This window comes from Notamacropus eugenii, chromosome 1, assembly GCF_028372415.1.
Source record: "Notamacropus eugenii isolate mMacEug1 chromosome 1, mMacEug1.pri_v2, whole genome shotgun sequence".
NCBI lineage: Eukaryota > Metazoa > Chordata > Mammalia > Diprotodontia > Macropodidae > Notamacropus > Notamacropus eugenii.
This window is the reverse complement of record NC_092872.1, coordinates 472600978-472620658: the sequence shown is the minus strand read 5'-3', so window position 1 is coordinate 472620658 and position 19681 is coordinate 472600978. Positions and strand designations below refer to the sequence as shown.

Sequence of the window (19681 nt, the reverse complement as noted above, 5' to 3'; positions counted from 1 at the left end):
CATCTCAAAAAGGAGTGCCCAGGAAATAAGGGTCCTGAAATGCTAACCCAATGAAACTTTGGACTTGAATTTGATGGAACTAATACTATGAAGGAACTCAGTAAAAGTATAAAACCTCTATCTTTCCCAGAAAGTAAAGAGTAGAAGGAGTTGGAGACATTATGTGCCCAAGGTTTTAAGGGAAATGTTAGTACATTATTGCTATACCTTGAAGTAAATATCCTGTTATAAAAATGAATATAATGTTGAACAGTTAAATAAAACAGAAGTGCTAGTGACTTAACCCCTAAAGTTGGGGAGAGAAAAATACAGTAAATGGAATCAATATAATGGCAGAGAAAAAAGTCTCAGTTTCCATCAGGCTATCAGAAAACATGAGGGAGGGGGTAAAAAATTAAGGTGTGGGTGAAATGTAGAAGGTCAACCCCACAGAAAGTACAGGCAAATAACAATGATTTATAAGGCATAAAAGTCAAAGAAATATAAATTATTCTTTATTTCATGTTGTAAATGTTATGCTTTATTTTACAGATGTGACTACCTTTCCCCTGCAAAGGACAGGTGTATGTCCTTTCTTTTCTTTCCTGTTTCCCCATATTTTATCAAGGTTTTCTTTACAAATAGCAGTCTTTCCCTAAATGACTGATTCTCTGAAGAAGGAAAAGTGAGAAATTAGTGCAGTCCTTGAAGGTCACTTGTCCAGGAAGAATGGGTGGGTTATCTAAGCTTACAGTTTCCACACCAGATTCCAGTGTGAGATTTAGATGGAATTCATGATTAAAGAAGACCTTCTATAACTTTGGCCTTGCCTATTGACATGGGTGTTGACTTTTTAATGTGAGCATTTTGGAGTTAGAGCTATAAAAATTTAGAGGGTGAGTTACAAAGGGGTGTAGGCTTAATATACCATTACTGATACCACCTTTCCAAGACTATTATTGGAAGGAGGAAAATTCCTTTCTTGATTTTATGAGTTTTAATTTTCCACCCCTTAGTCAGTCATTCAGTGAGAGGTCTTGAGCATTATAAAAGCACCAGCAGTTCTGAAGGACAGATCAGATCCTTGAACCAGCCAAGTGAGAAACCCCTGCTCCCAACAAGATGTGGCTGCTTTCACTGGTGTTGAGCTCCATCACTGCTTTCCCAGTTGAAGGTAACATATTTTATTTCCCTTCCAAAAAATAATAGACAGTAGAAGCTCCTTCTTAATATCTTAGGAGTAAACTAGACAGGTACTAGGATTTCATTTTTTGCTATGAACTTAATTTTAAATGAACAAATAATTTCAATGAACAAGTAACAAAGAAAAAAAAATTGTGGGCAACACTGGGAACTCCTGTTTCATGAGTACTCATTTCATGACATTTCCTGTGGCTTTCCATGTGAAGGTGTGTGTGTGTGTGTGTGTGTGTGTGTGTGTGTGTCTGTGTGTCTGTATCTGTGTCTGTGTGTGTCTGTGTTTCTTTGTTTTAATGCAGGATCGGGAGGAAGCTGACACTTCCAGGCTGAGAGATAGCTTACTTAGAAAAATCTTAAGTGATTCTGTTTTATTTTTTTTAAGTGTAGTGAAAAGATTCTTAACCAGATGTCAGTGAACTAAATGTGCTTTTTAATATTTCAATAGTCGTATTTTAATATATTTGATTTTCTTTGCAATTCTGTGCATTTTATTTCTATATTTAAAAATATTGTTCTGAGAAGGGTTTTAGCTTTATCAGATTGCCAAAATGATCCAGAACACAAAACAGGCTATGATCCCATAGCTTATAAAATATCCTAGGGAATGAGTCACTTAATGGAAGATTAAAAAACAAAAACAAAACTATAATTCACTTAAATTGCACAGTTCAGGTCCTGAAATGTCACAGTTATATGGAATCTTATAGATGATCTTTTTCAGCACTCTCAGTCTGCAGTGGAAATTGAGGCCAGTAGAGAATAGAGAGAAGAATAATTCACTTGCATAGACTAGACTAGAAACAAGGTGGCTTGTGTTGTAGCCTTTTCACTATTCTTCCATGCTACCTCTCTGTTTGCCATACAAAGACTGGACCCACCCTCATGTCTGGCATTAAAATAGACACATTTAAGATTCAAGTCAAATTGGCCATCTTGTTCTTGATAGTCCTTCTCCAGGCCTTTGCATTAGCTGCTCCCTTCATGACTGCAATGAATTCCTTCCTAAACTCTGCTCTAAGAAATCTTAGTTACTTTTAATTCAGGTGCCACATCCTACAAGAAGACGTCCTCAGCCCATCCCAGTTATGAATGTTGTTCATTCACTTCAATCATGTCCCGACACTTCATGACCCAATTTGGACTTTTTTCATAGATAATAAAGCTGTTTGCCATTGCCTTCTCCAGCTCATTTTATAGATGAGGAAATTGAGGAAAACAGGATTAAGTGTCTTGCCCAGCATCACACACCTAGTAGATGTCTAAGGTCAGATTTTTACTCAGGATGATGAGTCTTCCTGTCTCCTATACATATACACATAGAGATTCCTGTGTATATTTGCCTACATATATTTATCTTCCCAGGCTAGACTGAAAGATATTTGAGGGCAGGAACTCTTTCACCTTTCTCTTTATTTCCAGTGGTTAGTAAAGCACTTGACTCATAGTAGGACAATAAAGAAATGGTTGGCTGAGTGAATTAATGAATAGATGAATAAATGAATGAATGAATGAGAAAGAGGATGGTCAACTTTAGCCAACTATGACATTCTATATACAGATTTTAAAGATTGTATTTTTATCATTATCTCTTTCATATATCTTCTTTCCTCTCTCTTCTTTTTCCTTCCATATTTATAACAGACACTAAGAAATACTAGAATCATATTAATTCAGTGTTTGAAGGGAATTCAGTAATTATACACTCAAATTTATATTCATGAAAGCAACCCCCGCTATAAATTAGTTGCCAAGTATTTACTCAACTTCAATGGAATGGAATCCACTCCATCCTAATCTAATTCTCTTTTGGAAAATTCTTGACGTAAAACCTAAACTTGTCATTCTGTATTTTCATCTATTTGATTAAATAAGCAAAAATAGTGATCTAGTAAGGTTTAAGAAAATATTCATGCAGTGAGCTACTAGATGAGTTTGCATTCTCGCTTTACTAATATTAAGGGAGCACTGCTTCTCTTTCTGTCTTTCTGTCTCTCTCCCTCAACTTCTCCCTCCATCTTGATCTCTCCCTCTTTCTCACTGCCCCCTCTTTCTTCTTTCTCTCCTTCTCTCTTCCTGTCTTCTTGCTTCTTTTCTGTCCTTCCCTTCATTTTTCTCCTCCTTTTTTTTTCTTCTTCATCTTCTTCACCTTTTTGTTGCAAAGGGACAGAGCTACCCAGGGCTCCTGGCTCCTAGTGATTCTACTCAGTTCTGTTGCCTCCCTAGTGACACTAACTTTTCCTCTCTCATTGTGGCACAGAACAGAAGCAAACTTCAATGCCCATAGTGGACACTGAATATGGGAAAGTCCAAGGCAAACAAGAAACATTGCAAGGATTTGACATACCTGTCCAGGTTTTCCTGGGTGTTCCTTTTGCCAAACCTCCTCTTGGACCCCTGAGATTCAGACCACCCCAGCCTCCTGAGCCCTGGAACTATGTGAAGAATACTACTACATACCCACCTGCGTAAGCATCAATCTTCAACCTCTTTTTGGGAAGGGTGGGATAAATATGGAGAAAAACATTATGTCTTCTTATTCTTAGATTAGTTTCTAGTCAAATCATTTGAGAATCTTCCATTTTTCCCTCCTCCTGGGGAAATACTACTGTGTTTTTTTTCCCTTTTCTATCCCCTACCTTAATCCTTATCAGAGGCTGGAGGGTTTGTTAAAGAGGTTCTCAATTTTCACATAATGCTGCTCCTGAGGTAAGACATGATTCGTCTACTCTGGGAATTTCAGTGATAATGGATAAATAATGGATCTACAGCTGTAGGCAAACCAAAATAGATGATGTAAGTATTGGTTTATTTGCTCATTTAAACTCAAATAATGTCCTGATCAGAATGGCAAATGCCCTTTTCTTCCAAGTTTTAGTCACCTCAGGACCATCCTTAGTTATAAAACAACCTCTCCATTGCTCTCAGGACTTCAGTGGGTATGAAAAAATTGGTTTGGGACAAAAAAGGACTCAAATAAATATGAGGATTCTAGCCCTGACTATGCTCCTTTGTAGCTGTGACCCAGGACCAATGGTTGAACCTCTCTGAGTTTTTTTTTTTTTTAATTTCCACATTAGATATGAGAGGACTACAGCACATCCTACAAGTTCACTGTTTATATAAGATGAGGGACTGTCTTTTTAAAATTATAGTATAGCAAATAGTTACAATAAAGTGTATAAATTGAAGGAAAATATGTTTTGGTACAGTAGGGAGAGTACAGAGAGTAAGGGGCAGTCCACCTTCATTATGGTTAGGTACAACTCTGGATCCCTGATTTTGCATCTCGCTGCCCCTGGAGTTACCCCAATGTTTCAAAGGACAGAATAATATCTGCAGTATCTCTGTTTTCATATAAACCTCCTCCCCCTTTTCCACTCTTGCCTTCAACACAAGTAAACATTTCATCCTTAGATAATAATAATTAAGGAGAGTAGAACCAAAATGGCAAAGCAGAAACAGACATCCACCTGAGCTATCCCCCAAGTGCCTCAAAATAGCTCTAAATATACTCTTAGCAAATTCTAGAGCAGAATCCACAAAATGACAGAGTGAGAGATATTTCTAGACCAAGACAATCTGGAAAACTGGCTGGCAGAGTCTATTGGACCAGGTCACAGTGGAGTACAGCCCAGTGTGGACTGTGCTGGCCAGGAATGGACTGGAGCTGGCCTCAGGGCACTGAATTAACAGCAACTGCAGCAGTTTCCTTACTTCTCAACCCCCAAATACAAAGACAGATTCAAAGGTCAATGGGAAAGCTTTCACCTTGGTGAGAGAGGAACATGCTCTCTCCTCAGTCCTAGGGTGGAAGCAGGTACTGCTACAGCAACAGCTTCCTTTGGGGCTCATGGACCACATATGGTGGGGAATTCAAGCAGCTGATCTGGGTTGCAGTCCTGAATGGTGGTCCTGGGTCAAAGAGGAGTACTGGTGTGGCAGAGCTGGTAGCATCTGTGGAGAGCAAATTCTACTCGCAGCTCCAGGTCAGAGGAGAGTGCTAGTGGTTGCTCACCAACCAGAGTGCAGGCCAGGAGAGGAGTGAACATATCTCCTTTGATCATAGCACTGTTGTGGAACTGAGAATTTACAGTTCCCCAAAGATATGTCTGGAAACACCTGTACTGAACCCCTGAAATTTGGGGTGGTATACTCTCCACTTAACAAAGAGCTCAGAGGAGGAGAAGAGGGGAGAAATGAGAGGGAATAAGTGAACCTTACTCTCATTATCTTTGGCTTAAGGAGGGAATATCACATACTCCATTGGGTATGAAAATATATCTTACCCTACAGAAAGGTAGGGGGAAGGGGATAGGTGAGGGAGGATGATGGAGAGGATGGTAGATTGGAGGAATAGGTAATCACATGCAAACACTATTGTTGGGGGACAGGTCAAGGGAAAGAATAGAATAAATGGAGGACTGGACAGGATAGAGGGAAATGTGGTTAGTCTTTTGAAAGGTGACTGCTTTGAAAGTGTTTTGCATGGCTACACATGTATGACCTATATAAAAAGCTTGCTTTCTCAAAGAAGGTGGGTGAGGAGGGAGGAAGGGAGAGAATGTGGAACGTAAAACTTTAAAAATGAATGTTCAAAATTGTATCCTCTGACAAGTGATTATGTGACCCAAATGTGTTTTACTGAGATGCTGCTTAAAAGAAATGATTTTCTCTTGTTTCATTGAACAGATGCACCCAGAACCCTGAAGTATCAAAGTACTTGATGGCACTTTTTGCCTTTCGGAATGAAAGCATTTCATTGAGATATTCTGAAGATTGTTTGTACCTAAATATTTACACACCAGCTATTCTGACAAAGAAATCTAACTTACCGGTAAGAAGCCTCATGCAAGAGTTGACTATGATATGGAATCAATATATGAGTCATGGTTATCTCTTGTTTCTACAGCACAGGACAACAAGGAAGCAGCCCTTGTTTTGGAGGGATTTAAAAGAGATTAACATCTCCCTTTGGTCAGATCTCCAATAGTTAGACTTTATGATCTTAAAAAGGTCATTTCATTTTATCTGCTTCAACTCAATTTTCCTCAACCATAGCCTAGGACAGGGGTGCAAAGTACACAACTGTACCTAGGAGCAAAAAATAAATAGTAAAATAATAAGATAACAAATTAGAAAGATTTTTTTAATTTAAAATTAGAAGTCTTTTTAGTGGTCTCTCTAGATCTCTCCCTTGTCCTATCTTTCCACCATATACTGCTAAAATTATCCTATTCCTAGAATTCAGATAAGACCCTGTCACTTTGCTATTATAATTATTAGTACTAGTAATAAAAATACCTACCTCACAGAATCATGAGGATCAGATGAAATACTATTTGTAAACCTATCTTTCCAGCCTTCATCTGAACCCATTCAGGTTCTCTTCACAACAGTCAAATTAGTCTTTGAACTTTCCCTTACATATGACTTTCTATCTTCCATCTCAGTGCCTTTGCACAGGCTATCCCTGATTCATGGAATGCATTCTTACCCTATCTCTACCTCTCAGAATCCCTAACTCCCTTCTGAGCTCCATTCAAATGTCATCTCCTCCTAACTGAGGTCATTCGCGATCTCCCAGTTTCCAGTTCTCCTCCAAAACAATTGCCTTTAGTATTTTTATACATATTTGTATATATCTCTACTTAGACATATATGTGTGATCTTGCCTTTCAGAATGTGAATCTCTTAAGTATGGAAACTGGCTTTGTTCTTGTTTCCCCATCATATATGTGTGTGTGTGTGTGTGTGTGTGTGTGTGTGTGTAGGCAATTAGACCTACAAAATCAGGTGTATTGTATACAATATATGTTTAATAAATGTTGGTTTATTGGTTGATTGCCTCATATTTGCAAAATATTTTCATGCATGTTCTTCCATTTATTAAATGAATGAATGCCTGAATGCAAGAAAAAGTATTTCCATGCAGTAACATGGGATCACAATTTCAGAGGATCACAATCATCATACCAGAGATAATTTAGGATTTAGAAAAGGGAACTAATTGTCTTGTGGTCACTGCGTAAGTTGGTGGTTAAGTTAGACCTAGAAAATAGGTCTCTTGATTCCTATTCCAGGGACTTTTCTATTATATTATACCTCTTCACTAAAAACAAAGTACTATACAGATCATATGGCCTGCAAAGTTTAAACATTCACTTTCTGATGTTCCTTTCAGTTCCAGTCTCTTTGATCAAAACAATTTTCCTCCTTATTTCCCAGGTGATGGTGTGGATCCATGGAGGGGTTTTGTTTATGGGTGAGGCTTCAACCTATAATGGACTGGCCCTCTCAGCCCTTGAGAATGTGGTGGTAGTATCCATTCAGTACCGTATAGGAATCTTTGGGTTCTTTAGGTAAGATCTGGAGTCTAGGAATTCAAATGGCACCAAACAAGAATTGTGAGCCTTCTGCTGATGCTACTACCCTATGCTTGATAGTCTGCATCTATGAAATTTTCAGACTGATTCTTATGGAAACATCTTTGAAAAGCATATATATGTACTATATCACCTCATCCCAACAGAGAATATTTCTATTTGCTGCATTTACTTTCTTAGAAATCAGTATACATGTGGACCTATTGTCCACGCTTCTATAATATAATCTTCTTGAGGTCACAGGGCCTGTGTTAAGTCCCATACTTGTAGCAGTGTGGGCATATAATCAGTATCAATGCTGCTGCTATCCTGTAGTTGTCCATATTTAGCTGGGGGTAGCAATTGATATGTGTCCAATTCATCAATGAGGGTTTAAAGACCCTTTATGTATTCATTCATTCTTTTTGTACCCATTGAGTATTTTCTACATAGGAATCATAGAATTCAAACTAAGAAACGTTTATTAAAAATACCTAGTATAACCATAATTCAGGTTGGGGTGAGGGAGTTGGACAGTGGTAGGAAGATCAGTAATCTTGGATTATTTGGATGAGAGAGATCATGGAGTTAACAGAAGAAATTAGAATACCTGATTGTTGCTGTCATAATACTTACATCTAGAGAAGAAAGGAGGATCTATTTACAAAATTATAGCACCCATATGATATTCACAGTGCCTATGACAGCCATGAATATCCTGGTACAATTTTAAATCACAAAATACAACAGACTTTCCACATGGAAGGAAGAACCATAACATTTATTCAGACAACAGAAAGCCAAATCCATCATAATCTAGACACAATAGCAAGAGGGAACTACACCATCCCCAAGGATTCCCCCTGCTAGGCTTCCCACAAACCAGCTCCATTAAAAAAATCAAAGGCAGGCTCTCTTAAACAAAATCACAAACAAACTCTTACTCATGCTAGCCAACTGCCTGCTTGCCTGCATCCTTCCTAGCTCTGATGGTTCTTATGACTAAATTTCATCTCAGCTCTTCTCTAACTGCCTCTTCCTTTTCCACTCCTCTTGTTCCACCCTTTCAGCAAGCTCCTCCCACCACAAACTCCACATGACTCAGACTTCCATGTGACCCACTCAGGTCTCAGAGGTCTATTAATTAATGGGGAAGATCTTTCATTTAAATTAGTATTACAAAGTTATAAAAATAACAATGTTGAAAGTTAAACTAGATTTCCTGGAGGTATGGAAGCTCACCATTACCCCCAATTTTCCATGTAACTAGTTATTCCTAATAATAATGCCATTTTGTAAAAATGTAAAAATCTCCATTTTGTAAAATATTTGCTGTCAAATTTGCCTCTCATCCATATTTTAGGTAAGTTTTATTGTTATCAATTTTATATATGAAGAAAATGAAGCTTAAATTACTTGCCCATGAACGTATAGCTAATTGTCAAATATAGCAAAGGCCATATTTGAAACAAGATTTCTACTGTCAGTCAATATTCTTTCTTCTATACTGCCTCTCATTTCTTGACATTAACTTCTTTCAGAAGGCCTAGTCTTTGACAATCATTCCCCTTTCTCCATCCATCCATCTATCCATCTATTCATCTATCCATCTCCTCTTCTCTCCCTTGCAGCACTGGAGATGAACATGCTTCAGGAAATTGGGGTTGCTTAGACCAAGTGGCAGCACTCCATTGGATCCAGAGGAATATTGCCAACTTTGGAGGAGACCCAAGTTCTGTGACCATCTTTGGTGAAGATTCAGGAGGTTTTAGTGTTTCAGCACTGGTGAGATTTCAGAGCACTATGCTTTGATTCAGAGACTTCTCTCAGTGTTTCTGAGCTCAGGGTGGGAACCCAAGCAACACAGAAATTTCTGGTATAAAAGGAAACTTTGGCTCTTGCAACAGTAAGCAATGACTATATGTTTCAAGACAGTGGATTTCTTCACCAACCAGATAGTAGAATGTCACTGACTCAAATACAAAACTGGCCATGCCTCAGGACTGATTTAAGACAGCTACTAATAATGATCTATGGGCTATAGCACTTACTCATTTTTCAAATTTATGTTCTTTTTTTAATAGCACTAGCAACAATTATTTTATATAGTACTTTTAAATCATTTTCCTCAAAAATGCAATATAAAGTAGGTAATACACACATTATTGCTTGTATTTCAAAGATGAGAAAACTGAGTCTCAGACAGATTTAGTGGCTGTAGTTTCACTGTCATGAAGTGTTTGACCTGTTGCTCAAATCCATGTCTCTAGATTCCAAATCTAATATTCTTTCCAAGTACACTAAATAGTTAAGAGTACTATGAAAATCTCCATAATTCTTCTTAAGGTAGTCCAAACAAACTTTATGAAACTGGCACACTCTTGACGATATTGTACTTGACACCACTTAAATATAGAATTTGGGCTACTCTTGACCTACAGACAGACAGACAACACATTCACAGTGATTTCCAGGCCAGTAAGTGACCCATCCCACAGAAATTCTAGTGTTCCAATCTCAGAATTTCATTATCTTATAGGTTGTTCCCCACTCCTAATGCAAATTTCCCTTGGAAGGGTTGCATATTAACTCTAATTGGCCATTGACACCTCCATGTGAATATATTCATCATGAATTTTCCTAAAAACAAATTTTGATAGGGAGAAGAGGAGAAGTCCTGAGAAAGCTGAATTTTAGAAGAAAATGCATGGAAGTCAATGAGTATGGGAAAAGGGAAAAAGTGGGGTGTCCAAGTGGAAAAAAAATCACCTTTTTGGTTTTGCCCAACATTTTTTATAAACCAGGCTGATACACATTTTTGATTCAAGCAACTCATGCCTTTGTTAATTGCTGTATCTTTTAGAAATTTTCATTGAGAAACTAAATTCTCAGATTTATGCCTAATCAACACTGGAAACATGGCCTAAGAAGAAAAAAAAACCTTTAATTCATTAATTATACTCTTAGTCCAGTAAGATGATTATATCAGGGCTCTTGAACCATTCTGTGAAGAGACATTTTGGCATCTGGGACAAGTAACATGAAACATGTCTTTAAATCAGTATTTTAAGACAAAGAGGAGGGAAGAGAAGAAGACCCTGGGGATAAAAAATATCTATGAAGAGAAAGATCTGAGTATACTTATGTATTTATGCTATAAGCATTTATTAAATTCATACTGTGATAAACTGTGATACAAAAAATAAAAAGACAGACCCTTCCTTCAAAAAGTTTCTATTTTACTGGATGGAAACAAATTGAATACAGATGAGACAGAGGCTATGACTAGGAAGGCCCTCACTCAATTCAGTAGGAAAACATGGCATAGCTAAAATGGAGTGTGAGTACCAAGGGGGGAAGTGTGCACTCTACTAGTATCTTATTTTGGCTGATTTCTAGGTAGATTCTAGGCAGAATTCAGACCTATGATTTTATTAGTAATGGAAACTCCTGATAAGGAAAAAAATGTAAATCCTTAATTTCCCTGCAAATTGTTATCTCAGAGAACTCCCTGAGCATAATGATAAGTTAAGTTGCTTGTACAGGGTCACATAGCCAGTGGGTGTCAAGGAAAGAACATTAATCCTGATTTCTCAACTCCAAATCTAGCCCCTCATACACTATAGCATGGCCTCTGATTCTATTTTACCTAATTATTTTAGTAACTGATTGCTAAGGTCATAGTTTTTTTTTTTAATCCTAAAGATGGAAGAGAGGGTATATCAGCATCATCTAAATTTCATGCCCTAGAGGAAAGTCATGGTTTTTCTACTCTAGTTACAGTTTTGCTCCTGAATTGTATTTTAATTTCTGTCATTGTTCTCTCAGGTTCTGTCTCCTTTGACCAAGAATCTCTTCCACCGAGCCATTTTTCAGAGTGGAGTTGTGCTTGTAAAATATCTGTTCAGTCACAATGTCAAACCAATTGCTGAGGTAGGCCCTTGCATTATGTGCTGTTCCAAACACTTGACTGCATTTAAATACTTAAAATGATTAAATTTGGAGTGAGATATACATAATTAGAGAATCCACTCCAAATCTTCACATGTACTACTTGTGCCCAACCTGTGGTAGAGCATTCTGAGACTGTACTGGTCTGATCAGCCACATCTATTGTCTGATTGGGCACACTGTAACTTGACTCTAATATAGTGGTGTCACTTTGGTTCTCTCTGAGAACAAAGGACAACAAAAGAAAAGGAAAGCTGGAAGGGATGGGAAAAGTCATGTATTTTAACCACTTCATTTTCCTTCATAACAATGACTTTGAATGAGGAAATGACATCCCCATGTCACATAGGAAGCAAAGGGTAGAGCCAGGATTTGAATCCAAGTCCTCTGACTTTAGATTCTATACAATTTTGCTGCACATCCAGGCATATAATGCTTTGGCTATAACTCTTCTACCCCATGGGCTCATAGGAAAAATTGTTCCCTTTTATATTTTGTTACAGAAAATTGCAGCTATTGCTGGATGTAAAACAACCACGTCAGCCATCCTGGTTCAGTGTCTGAGACAGAAGACAGAAGACGAGATTTTGAATATAACTGAGGAGTTGGTAAGTGATGTTAGAATCCTTACCTCTTGACCCTCAGACAACTTTCATTGTGTATGGTCACTTCAGTCACTCAAGTAGTTTGTTGGTCCTAGAATAACTTGTATATTTGCTACAATACTCTCCTGCACATGTGGTGCCAGTTTATCAAAAATAATTGAAGAATCTTGGGAGAATCCAGAGATTGCAGAGATATGGAGAACAAGGGTCAAACATGTTCAAAATGCAATTATGGGACTCTTACTGCATGAGTTTCAGAGACATTGACATAATTTACACCAAATGCAATCTTTATTTTAGGCTCATCAAGTAGATAATGTTGTCTCCTTTTCTTCACTTTGTCTCTTAGAATGGAGACCAGGTATTGTATGGGGTAGTGATGAGCTATGAAAAATTAGATTTATTCAACAAGTTGAGAAAAGAATGTCACCATTCATTTCTAGAAGAGTTGATCTCACCTGTATTTTCTCCCAAATGCCTATGATGTGTTAAGTGAAAGTAGGAGGGTAGTGGTTCTAAGCATGAATCCCTAGAGGCCTTGTTACTCTCTTTGTGGTTCTCAAAGCTTGACTTTGCCAGGAGCTAAGAGAGACCAGGAGTCCTGTGCATTTCTTCCATAAGCACCTTCTTGAGAATACTGTGAGAAATAAAGTGTTATCAAGGAAATTTGGAAGATCAGCTCTATGTGGGAAATTTTTTTCATTCAATCTTCTTTTTTATGACTTGACAGAAATTGTTCCGGTTGGATTTCACAGGAAATCCCACAGAGGTAAGTTATTTTTATTATTTTAATGATAACTCTTGATTCCTTAAAGTTAGTCAATCAGTCAGTTAGTAAACATGAGAAGCATTATGATAAGTGGTAGAATTTTAGGGTCTAAGTTCTACTTAAGTACAGAAAAGTACAGAAAAGGCAGTCATCTCAGAATGGAATAATTCAATGTCATATTTTATAATAGGACCTCATTATAATCTCGGGACACAATTACACATAGCTGAAAATTCCTCTTCAGGAATTTGGGACTGACCTTTTCAGTTTCAGAGTAGCTTCTATATCAAGGACTCTTTTTTTAATTGCTTTTTTAAAATTAATTTACTTATTTAAGTTTTCAACATTAATTTCCACAAAATTTTCAGTTCCAAATTTTCTCCCCATTTCTCCCCTCCCCCCACCCTAAAACTCCAAGCATTCTAATTACCCTTATCACCAATCTGCCTTTCCTCCTAACATCCCTCCATTCCCTTATCCCCATCTTCTCTTTTGTCCTGTAGGACAAGATAAATTTCTATACACCATTACCTGTATTTCTTATTTCCTCGTTGTGTGCGAGAACAATACTCAACAGTTGTTTCTAAAACTTTGAGTTCCAACTTCTCTTCCTCCCTTCCTTTCTACCTATCCCCATTGGGAAGGCAAGCAATTCAATATAGGCCATATTTGTGTAGTTTTGCAAATGACTTCCATAATAGCCATGTTGTGAAAGACTAACTATATTTTCCTCCATCCTATATTGCCCCCCCATTTCTTCTATTCTCTCTTTTGACCTTGTCCCTCCCCAAGAGTGTTGACTTCTAATTGCTCCCTCCTCCCATTGCCCTCCCTTCCATCATGATCCCCACCCTGTTTATCCTCTTCTCTCCCACTTTCCTGCATTGTAAGGTAGGTTTTCATACCAAAATGAGTGTGGATTTCATTCCTTCCTTGAGTCGAATGTGATGAGAGTAAGCTTCATGTTTTTTCTCTCACCTCCTCCCTTTTTCCCTCCACTTGCGTCTTTTATGAGAAATAATTTACCCCATTCCATTTCTTCCTTTCTCCTCCCAACATATTCCTCTATCACCCCTTAATTTCATTTCTTTAAGATATGATCCCATCATATTCACCTCACCCTGTGCTCTCTGTCTCTGTGTGTGTGGGTGTGCCCATGTGTATGTAAGTATACCAACTACCCAGATACTAAAAAAAAGTTTCAAGAGTTACAAATATTGTCTTTGCATGTAGGAACATAAACAGTTCAATTTTAGTAAGTCCCTTATGATTTCTCTTTCCTGTTTACCTTTTCATGCTTCTCTTGGTTCTTGTGGTTGAAAATCAAATTTTCTTTTCAGCTCTGGTCTTTTCATGAAGAATTCTTGAAAGTCCTCTGTTTCACTGAAAGACCATTTTTTCCCCTGAAATACTCAGTTTTGCTGGGTAGGTAGTTCTTGGTTTTAGTCCTAGTTCCTTTGACTTCTGGAATATCCTATTACATGCCCTTTGATCTCTTAATGTAGAAGCTGCTGGATCTTGTGTTATCCTGATTGTATTTCCACAGTACTCAAATTGTTTCTTTGTAGCTGCTTGCAATATTTTCTCCTTGACCTGGGAACTCTGAAATTGGGCTATAATGTTCTTAGGAGTTTCTCTTTTTGGGTCTCTTTCAGGAGGTGATGGGTGGATTTTGTCAATATTTATTTTGCCCCTGGTTCTAGAATATCAGGGCAATTTTCCTTGATAATTTCATGAAAGATGACATCTAGGCTCTTTTTCTGATCATGGTGTTCAGTCCCATAATTTTTAAATTGTCTCTCCTGAATCTGTTTTCCAGGTCAGTTGTTTTTCCAATGAGATATTTCATGTTATCTTCCATTTTTTCATTCTTTTGGTTTTGTTTTCTGATTTCTTGGTTTCTCCTAACGTCATTAGCCTCCATCTGTTCCATTCTAATTTTTAAAGAACTATTTTCTTCAGTGAGCTTTTGAACTTCCTTTTCCATTTGACTAATTCTGCTTTTTAAAGCATTCTTCTTCTCATTGGCTTTTTGAACCTCTTTTGCCAATTGAGTTAGCCTATTTTTAAAGATGTTATTTTCTTCAGCATTTTTGGTGGGTCTCCTTTAGCAAGTTGTTGACTGGCTTTTCATGAATTTTTTGCATCTCTCTCGTTTCTCTTCCCAATTTTTCCTCCACTTCTTTTATTTGATTGTCAAAATCCTTTTTGAGCTCTTCCGTGGCCTGAGACCATTGAGTATTTATTTTGGATTTGGGGGGTACAGCAGCATTGACTTTTATGTCTTTCCCTGATGGTAAGCATTGTTCTTCCTCATCTGGAAGAATGGGAGAAGATATCTGTTCACCAAGAACGTAACCTTCTGTAGTCTTATTTCCCCCTTCTGCCTTTTGTGGGCATTTTCCCAAACTGTTGCTTGACTTTTGTGTCCTTTGTCAAGAGTAGGGAATACTCTGGAGGTCTGTAAGATCTCAGTTCCTCCAGGGTGGTACAATCAAGCCTATACACTGGTCTGGGACCAAGTAGAAATTTTTGTGCCCAGAATCTTAGCAGAGTTTCCTCTTTACAACCATCTCACCTCCTGTTCTGCCAAGACAGCACTGGGAGCTGAGATTCAAATAAGTTGCAGGGGAAGGGCTGCCATTCAGTGTGTGTTAAAGATCAGCTGCTCAAATCCCCCTGGAGTATTAGATGGGGGCAGGGCCTCTACACAGGGCTGAGGTAAGAGTCAGCCGCTCAGTGCCTCAGGGGTTTTAGGATCAAATAGTGGATGTGGGCTGCTGTAGGGGCTGCTGTGGAAGCTGCTGTAGCCTGTCTGATATGGCCTGAGCCCAGAACTATGGGAAGGCCCTTCCCAGCTGAAAAAATCCTGTCAGTGACCTTTGGCACCTGTGGGTTGATGGATCTGTGAACCGCTGCTATTTGGGCTGGGGATTCCGTCCCTGAAGGTCTGCTCATGACCTCTTCCCAGAGCCATGCCACGTGGCCAAGGCTGGGCTGGGTTCCACTTCATACCCTGTGAGACGGACCTTTCTCGCCAGCCTTCCAGGTCACCCTGGGCTGGAAATCTCCTCTACTCTGTTGTTCTGTAGCTTCTGTTGCTCTAGAATTTGTCAAGAGTCTTTCTTTACAGGCATTTTATGGGTTGTGGGGTAAGAACTAGTATATGTGTATCTTTCTACTCCACCATCTTGGCTCTGACCCCTATCCCAAGGATTCTTGATGTGATATGATGTGATGCATGCATGTGTGTGTGTGAGTGTGTGTGTGTGTGTGTGTGTGTGTGTGTGTGATTGACTCCTTTGGCTATTAGAAGGGGTTTTAATGTTTTAAAAGTATAAAATACACAAAATTATAAGTAAAATCAATTGTGTTGAAAAACAGTTATCAAAACATATTTTTAAAAAACAGCCAAAGTTCACAGATTCCAGGTTAAAGAACCTTGTTAAGACTTTATATAACTTTTCCCCTACCATGCTAAAATCTATGTCAACATAGTTCTGTAGATGAAGATGCTAGAAGTAAACTTTTATTTATGTCAGAGTATTTGAAGTAAAAAAATAAAAACAGTATTTTAGGCTAGACAAATGTTTTGGGCATGTAAATGATGCCCTAAATGCTCCCAGAGATGAGACTATGGTTCTAGGCAATTATGGCTATTCTTACCAATCTTTACCACCTGTTGCCTAACATATGACAGTAACTGTAATTGCACTAGAAGGCTTTTGCTGTGGGCTAATTATTAGGTGGAAAACTACCTGGGGTTGGCCGGTCATTTGAAATTCCAACCCTCGTGGCTTCATTTCAGTAGTAATCAGTCATTCCTTAGTTCTACCTCTATCTGTCATCTTTACTACAAAGTTATTTGTCTTCTTAGGTAGGTTAGTGTATGTGCAAGACACTAAGACTTCATCTTTTCTTCAATATTTTCATAAAATTTCACTTAGTCCAAGAAGTCCTCTAGAATGAAAAAGAAGAGACATTATGATAAATTTCCTTTAACTCAATGATCTATATGTATGGCCTTCTGAATGTTTCCAGCTCTTTGCCCCATGAATATAACCAAGCCTGGTTTGTACCCAATGTAAATATTTCCTTTCTTCTTGCTTCAGGTACCATATTCCATTGATAGTCTACTCCTGTAATCTGGTTTGCATCTGTGGCAGTGTGCTATAAAGGGAAGTGTTCTGTATTAGAAATTAGGAAAACTGGACTTTGCCACTCTCTCCTTAGAGCCTCAATTTCCTCAACTATAAAAGAATGTGATGGAGAATTCCTTACTCTATAGAGGAACATGAAAGCTTCTTAAGGACAGGACAGTTTGGGTTCCAAATTTGGAATCCAACTATTACTAGCATTTAGCTGTAGAAATGTCTGTAAATTAGAATGTTTATTGATTGTGGTGGTTGGACTAAGCTATTCCAAAAGTCCCTTCTAACTCTAACTTCAGTGCTCTTATCTGTGTGAAAATCCAATATAATAGTCCTTTCACTGCCTACCTCATGAGATTGTCAGAACCAAAAGTAGTAATAGATGTCTATGTGAGTTATAAATGAGAAAGTGCTATACTTATACCATGGACAATTTTATTTATAGTTTCAAAGAATCATAGAATATAAGCATTGGAAGGACTCTTATTAGCACTCAGCTAGTTCAACTCATAACTGAAAGGATTCACCATACCAACATACCTGACAAGTGACCATCTAAGATCTTCTTGAGGACTTCTGGTAAGAGGGAAATCACTACCACCCAAGGAAGTCCAGTTCAATTTTTGTTGTTGCTGTTGTTGCTGTTTAGTTGTTTCAGTTGAGCTCGACTCTTTGTGCCCTGGTCTGGAGCTCTATCTACTGTGCCACCTAGATGCGTATATTCCAATTTTGGACAATTCTAATTAAAAAGATTTTTTTCCTGGTATGATGACTAAATGATTTATTTGGAACTTCCACTAATTGTTCTTGGTTTTATCTTCTGAAATAAGTCCTAAAGGTCTACCTTAGAGTCATTCAAATTCTTGAACTTGACTGGCATGAGTTTATCCCTTCCCCCCAAGTCTTATGTTTTGCAATACCTTCAACAAATCTTTGTATGTCATGGATTTCAGTCCCTTTACCATTTGTACATTCTTGGCGCCCTCCAACTTCTCAATGTTCTTTGTAAAGTAAGGTATTCATAGCTGAACAAAATACTTGGGATGATGTATGATGAGGACAAAGTACAGTGGAAATACCATCTTCTAATTCCTGTGAGTTATGGCTCTCATAATACAACCTGAGACAACATTAGCTTTTTGTCTTCTACATCTTACTGCTGACTAGTATTGCCTTTCTTAAAAATCTTCAGATCTTTTTCAGACAAATTGATATCTAATCATATCTTCCTCATACTTAATGAAATTAATTTTGAAGTTCAAGTGTAAGAATTACCACTTATTCCCATAAATCTTATTTTGTCAGATTCAACCCAATGCTCTTTCAAGACATTTTTGAATCCTGACTCCTTCAGTGTGCTAGTTTGTCCTTCTTTCTTTGGGTCATGTGCAAATTTGATATTCATGTAATGTGTGCTTTTCTCAAAATCAGTGATAAAGAGCTTCAATAACACACAACTAGGCTTGGGTGCCTGGAAGACTTCAACAGAGGTCTCTTGCCTATGTGATACTGAACCACCGAGGGTGAAGGCCCTCTCAATTATGCCAAAGGAGACTAAGGAATGAAGCATGTTTAGCCTAGAGAAGGGAAAACAAAGGAAGGACATAGTAGCTGTGTTGAGGTAGTTGATGAGTTGTCACATAGGTAAGCAATTTGATTTTTTTTTTTAGTTTGATTCTATAGACCATCTCCAGGAGCAATAAATAGAAGCAGTAAAGGCTTGGTCTAAAGAGAAAACTCTGTAACAATTAGAACTTTAAACACACTGTAAGTTGCCTGAGAAGGTACATTATAGAGGGAATTCTACTTCAGGTTTAGGTTGGAATAGACAACCTCTGAACTTTCATAATTCTGACTAAGATTTTGAAATTCTGTTATGGGATGAAAAAGCCAGACAAGCAAAATACTATGAGTGCTAACAAGTCAATTGAATTTAAGGTGATAGGTGTGTATATGTGTGTGTGTATGTGCATGTGCATTAATGCCCACTAATCCATACATACACACATTTGTATAACATACATATACACGTAGAAAACATTGTATCTATATGTGGATCTATAATATGTGTGTACATATGCATATATATGTATATATACATATATATACACACACATAAACAAATACCCATAAATATATATATGTATACATCTATATATCCTATCTGAGTGTGTATGTTTATATGTGTTTATATTGATACATGTATAATTTATATATTTCTATGTGCATGTCTTATGGTACAAACTCGCAGTTCTGTTTTGATTACTTCATAATTCTGTGAGGTACATACTAGAAGGTGATATGTGTGTAAATGTGTGTGGGGTTATGTGCATATGTGTGCTTATACACGTATATGTATGCATGTATATATGCAAATGCAAACACACACCATCCATAAATACACACTTTGTATATTACACACATACATGTGTAAAACAACACATTTCTCTATGTGTATCTACCATATGTATATATTTACCTATATGTATTTATGTCTACATATATGACTATGTAGCTCTATATGGACTTCTACACATATGTGTGTAATTAATATACTTCTATGTGTATGTGTTATGATAGTGGCTCACAATTTTTTTTATTACTTCATAATTCTGAGACATACATATTAAAAGTACCTTCCCATCTTACAGATAAAGAAATTGA

At 37.6% G+C, this 19681-nt stretch overlaps 1 protein-coding gene across 1 annotated transcript in view; it reads left to right on the top strand.

The window, feature by feature from the left end:
• Positions 1-1044: 1044 nt before the first annotated feature.
• LOC140519358 (liver carboxylesterase 1-like) overlaps positions 1045-19681 on the top strand; it is a 39450-nt gene continuing 20813 nt past the window's right edge. The window contains exons 1-8 of the mRNA XM_072632268.1: positions 1045-1153; positions 3437-3644; positions 5869-6013; positions 7405-7538; positions 9173-9326; positions 11370-11474; positions 11996-12100; positions 12828-12866. Coding sequence (XP_072488369.1) covers positions 1102-1153; positions 3437-3644; positions 5869-6013; positions 7405-7538; positions 9173-9326; positions 11370-11474; positions 11996-12100; positions 12828-12866 — 942 coding nt within the window. The 5' untranslated portion in view covers positions 1045-1101. The remainder of the gene's footprint in view (positions 1154-3436; positions 3645-5868; positions 6014-7404; positions 7539-9172; positions 9327-11369; positions 11475-11995; positions 12101-12827; positions 12867-19681) is intronic.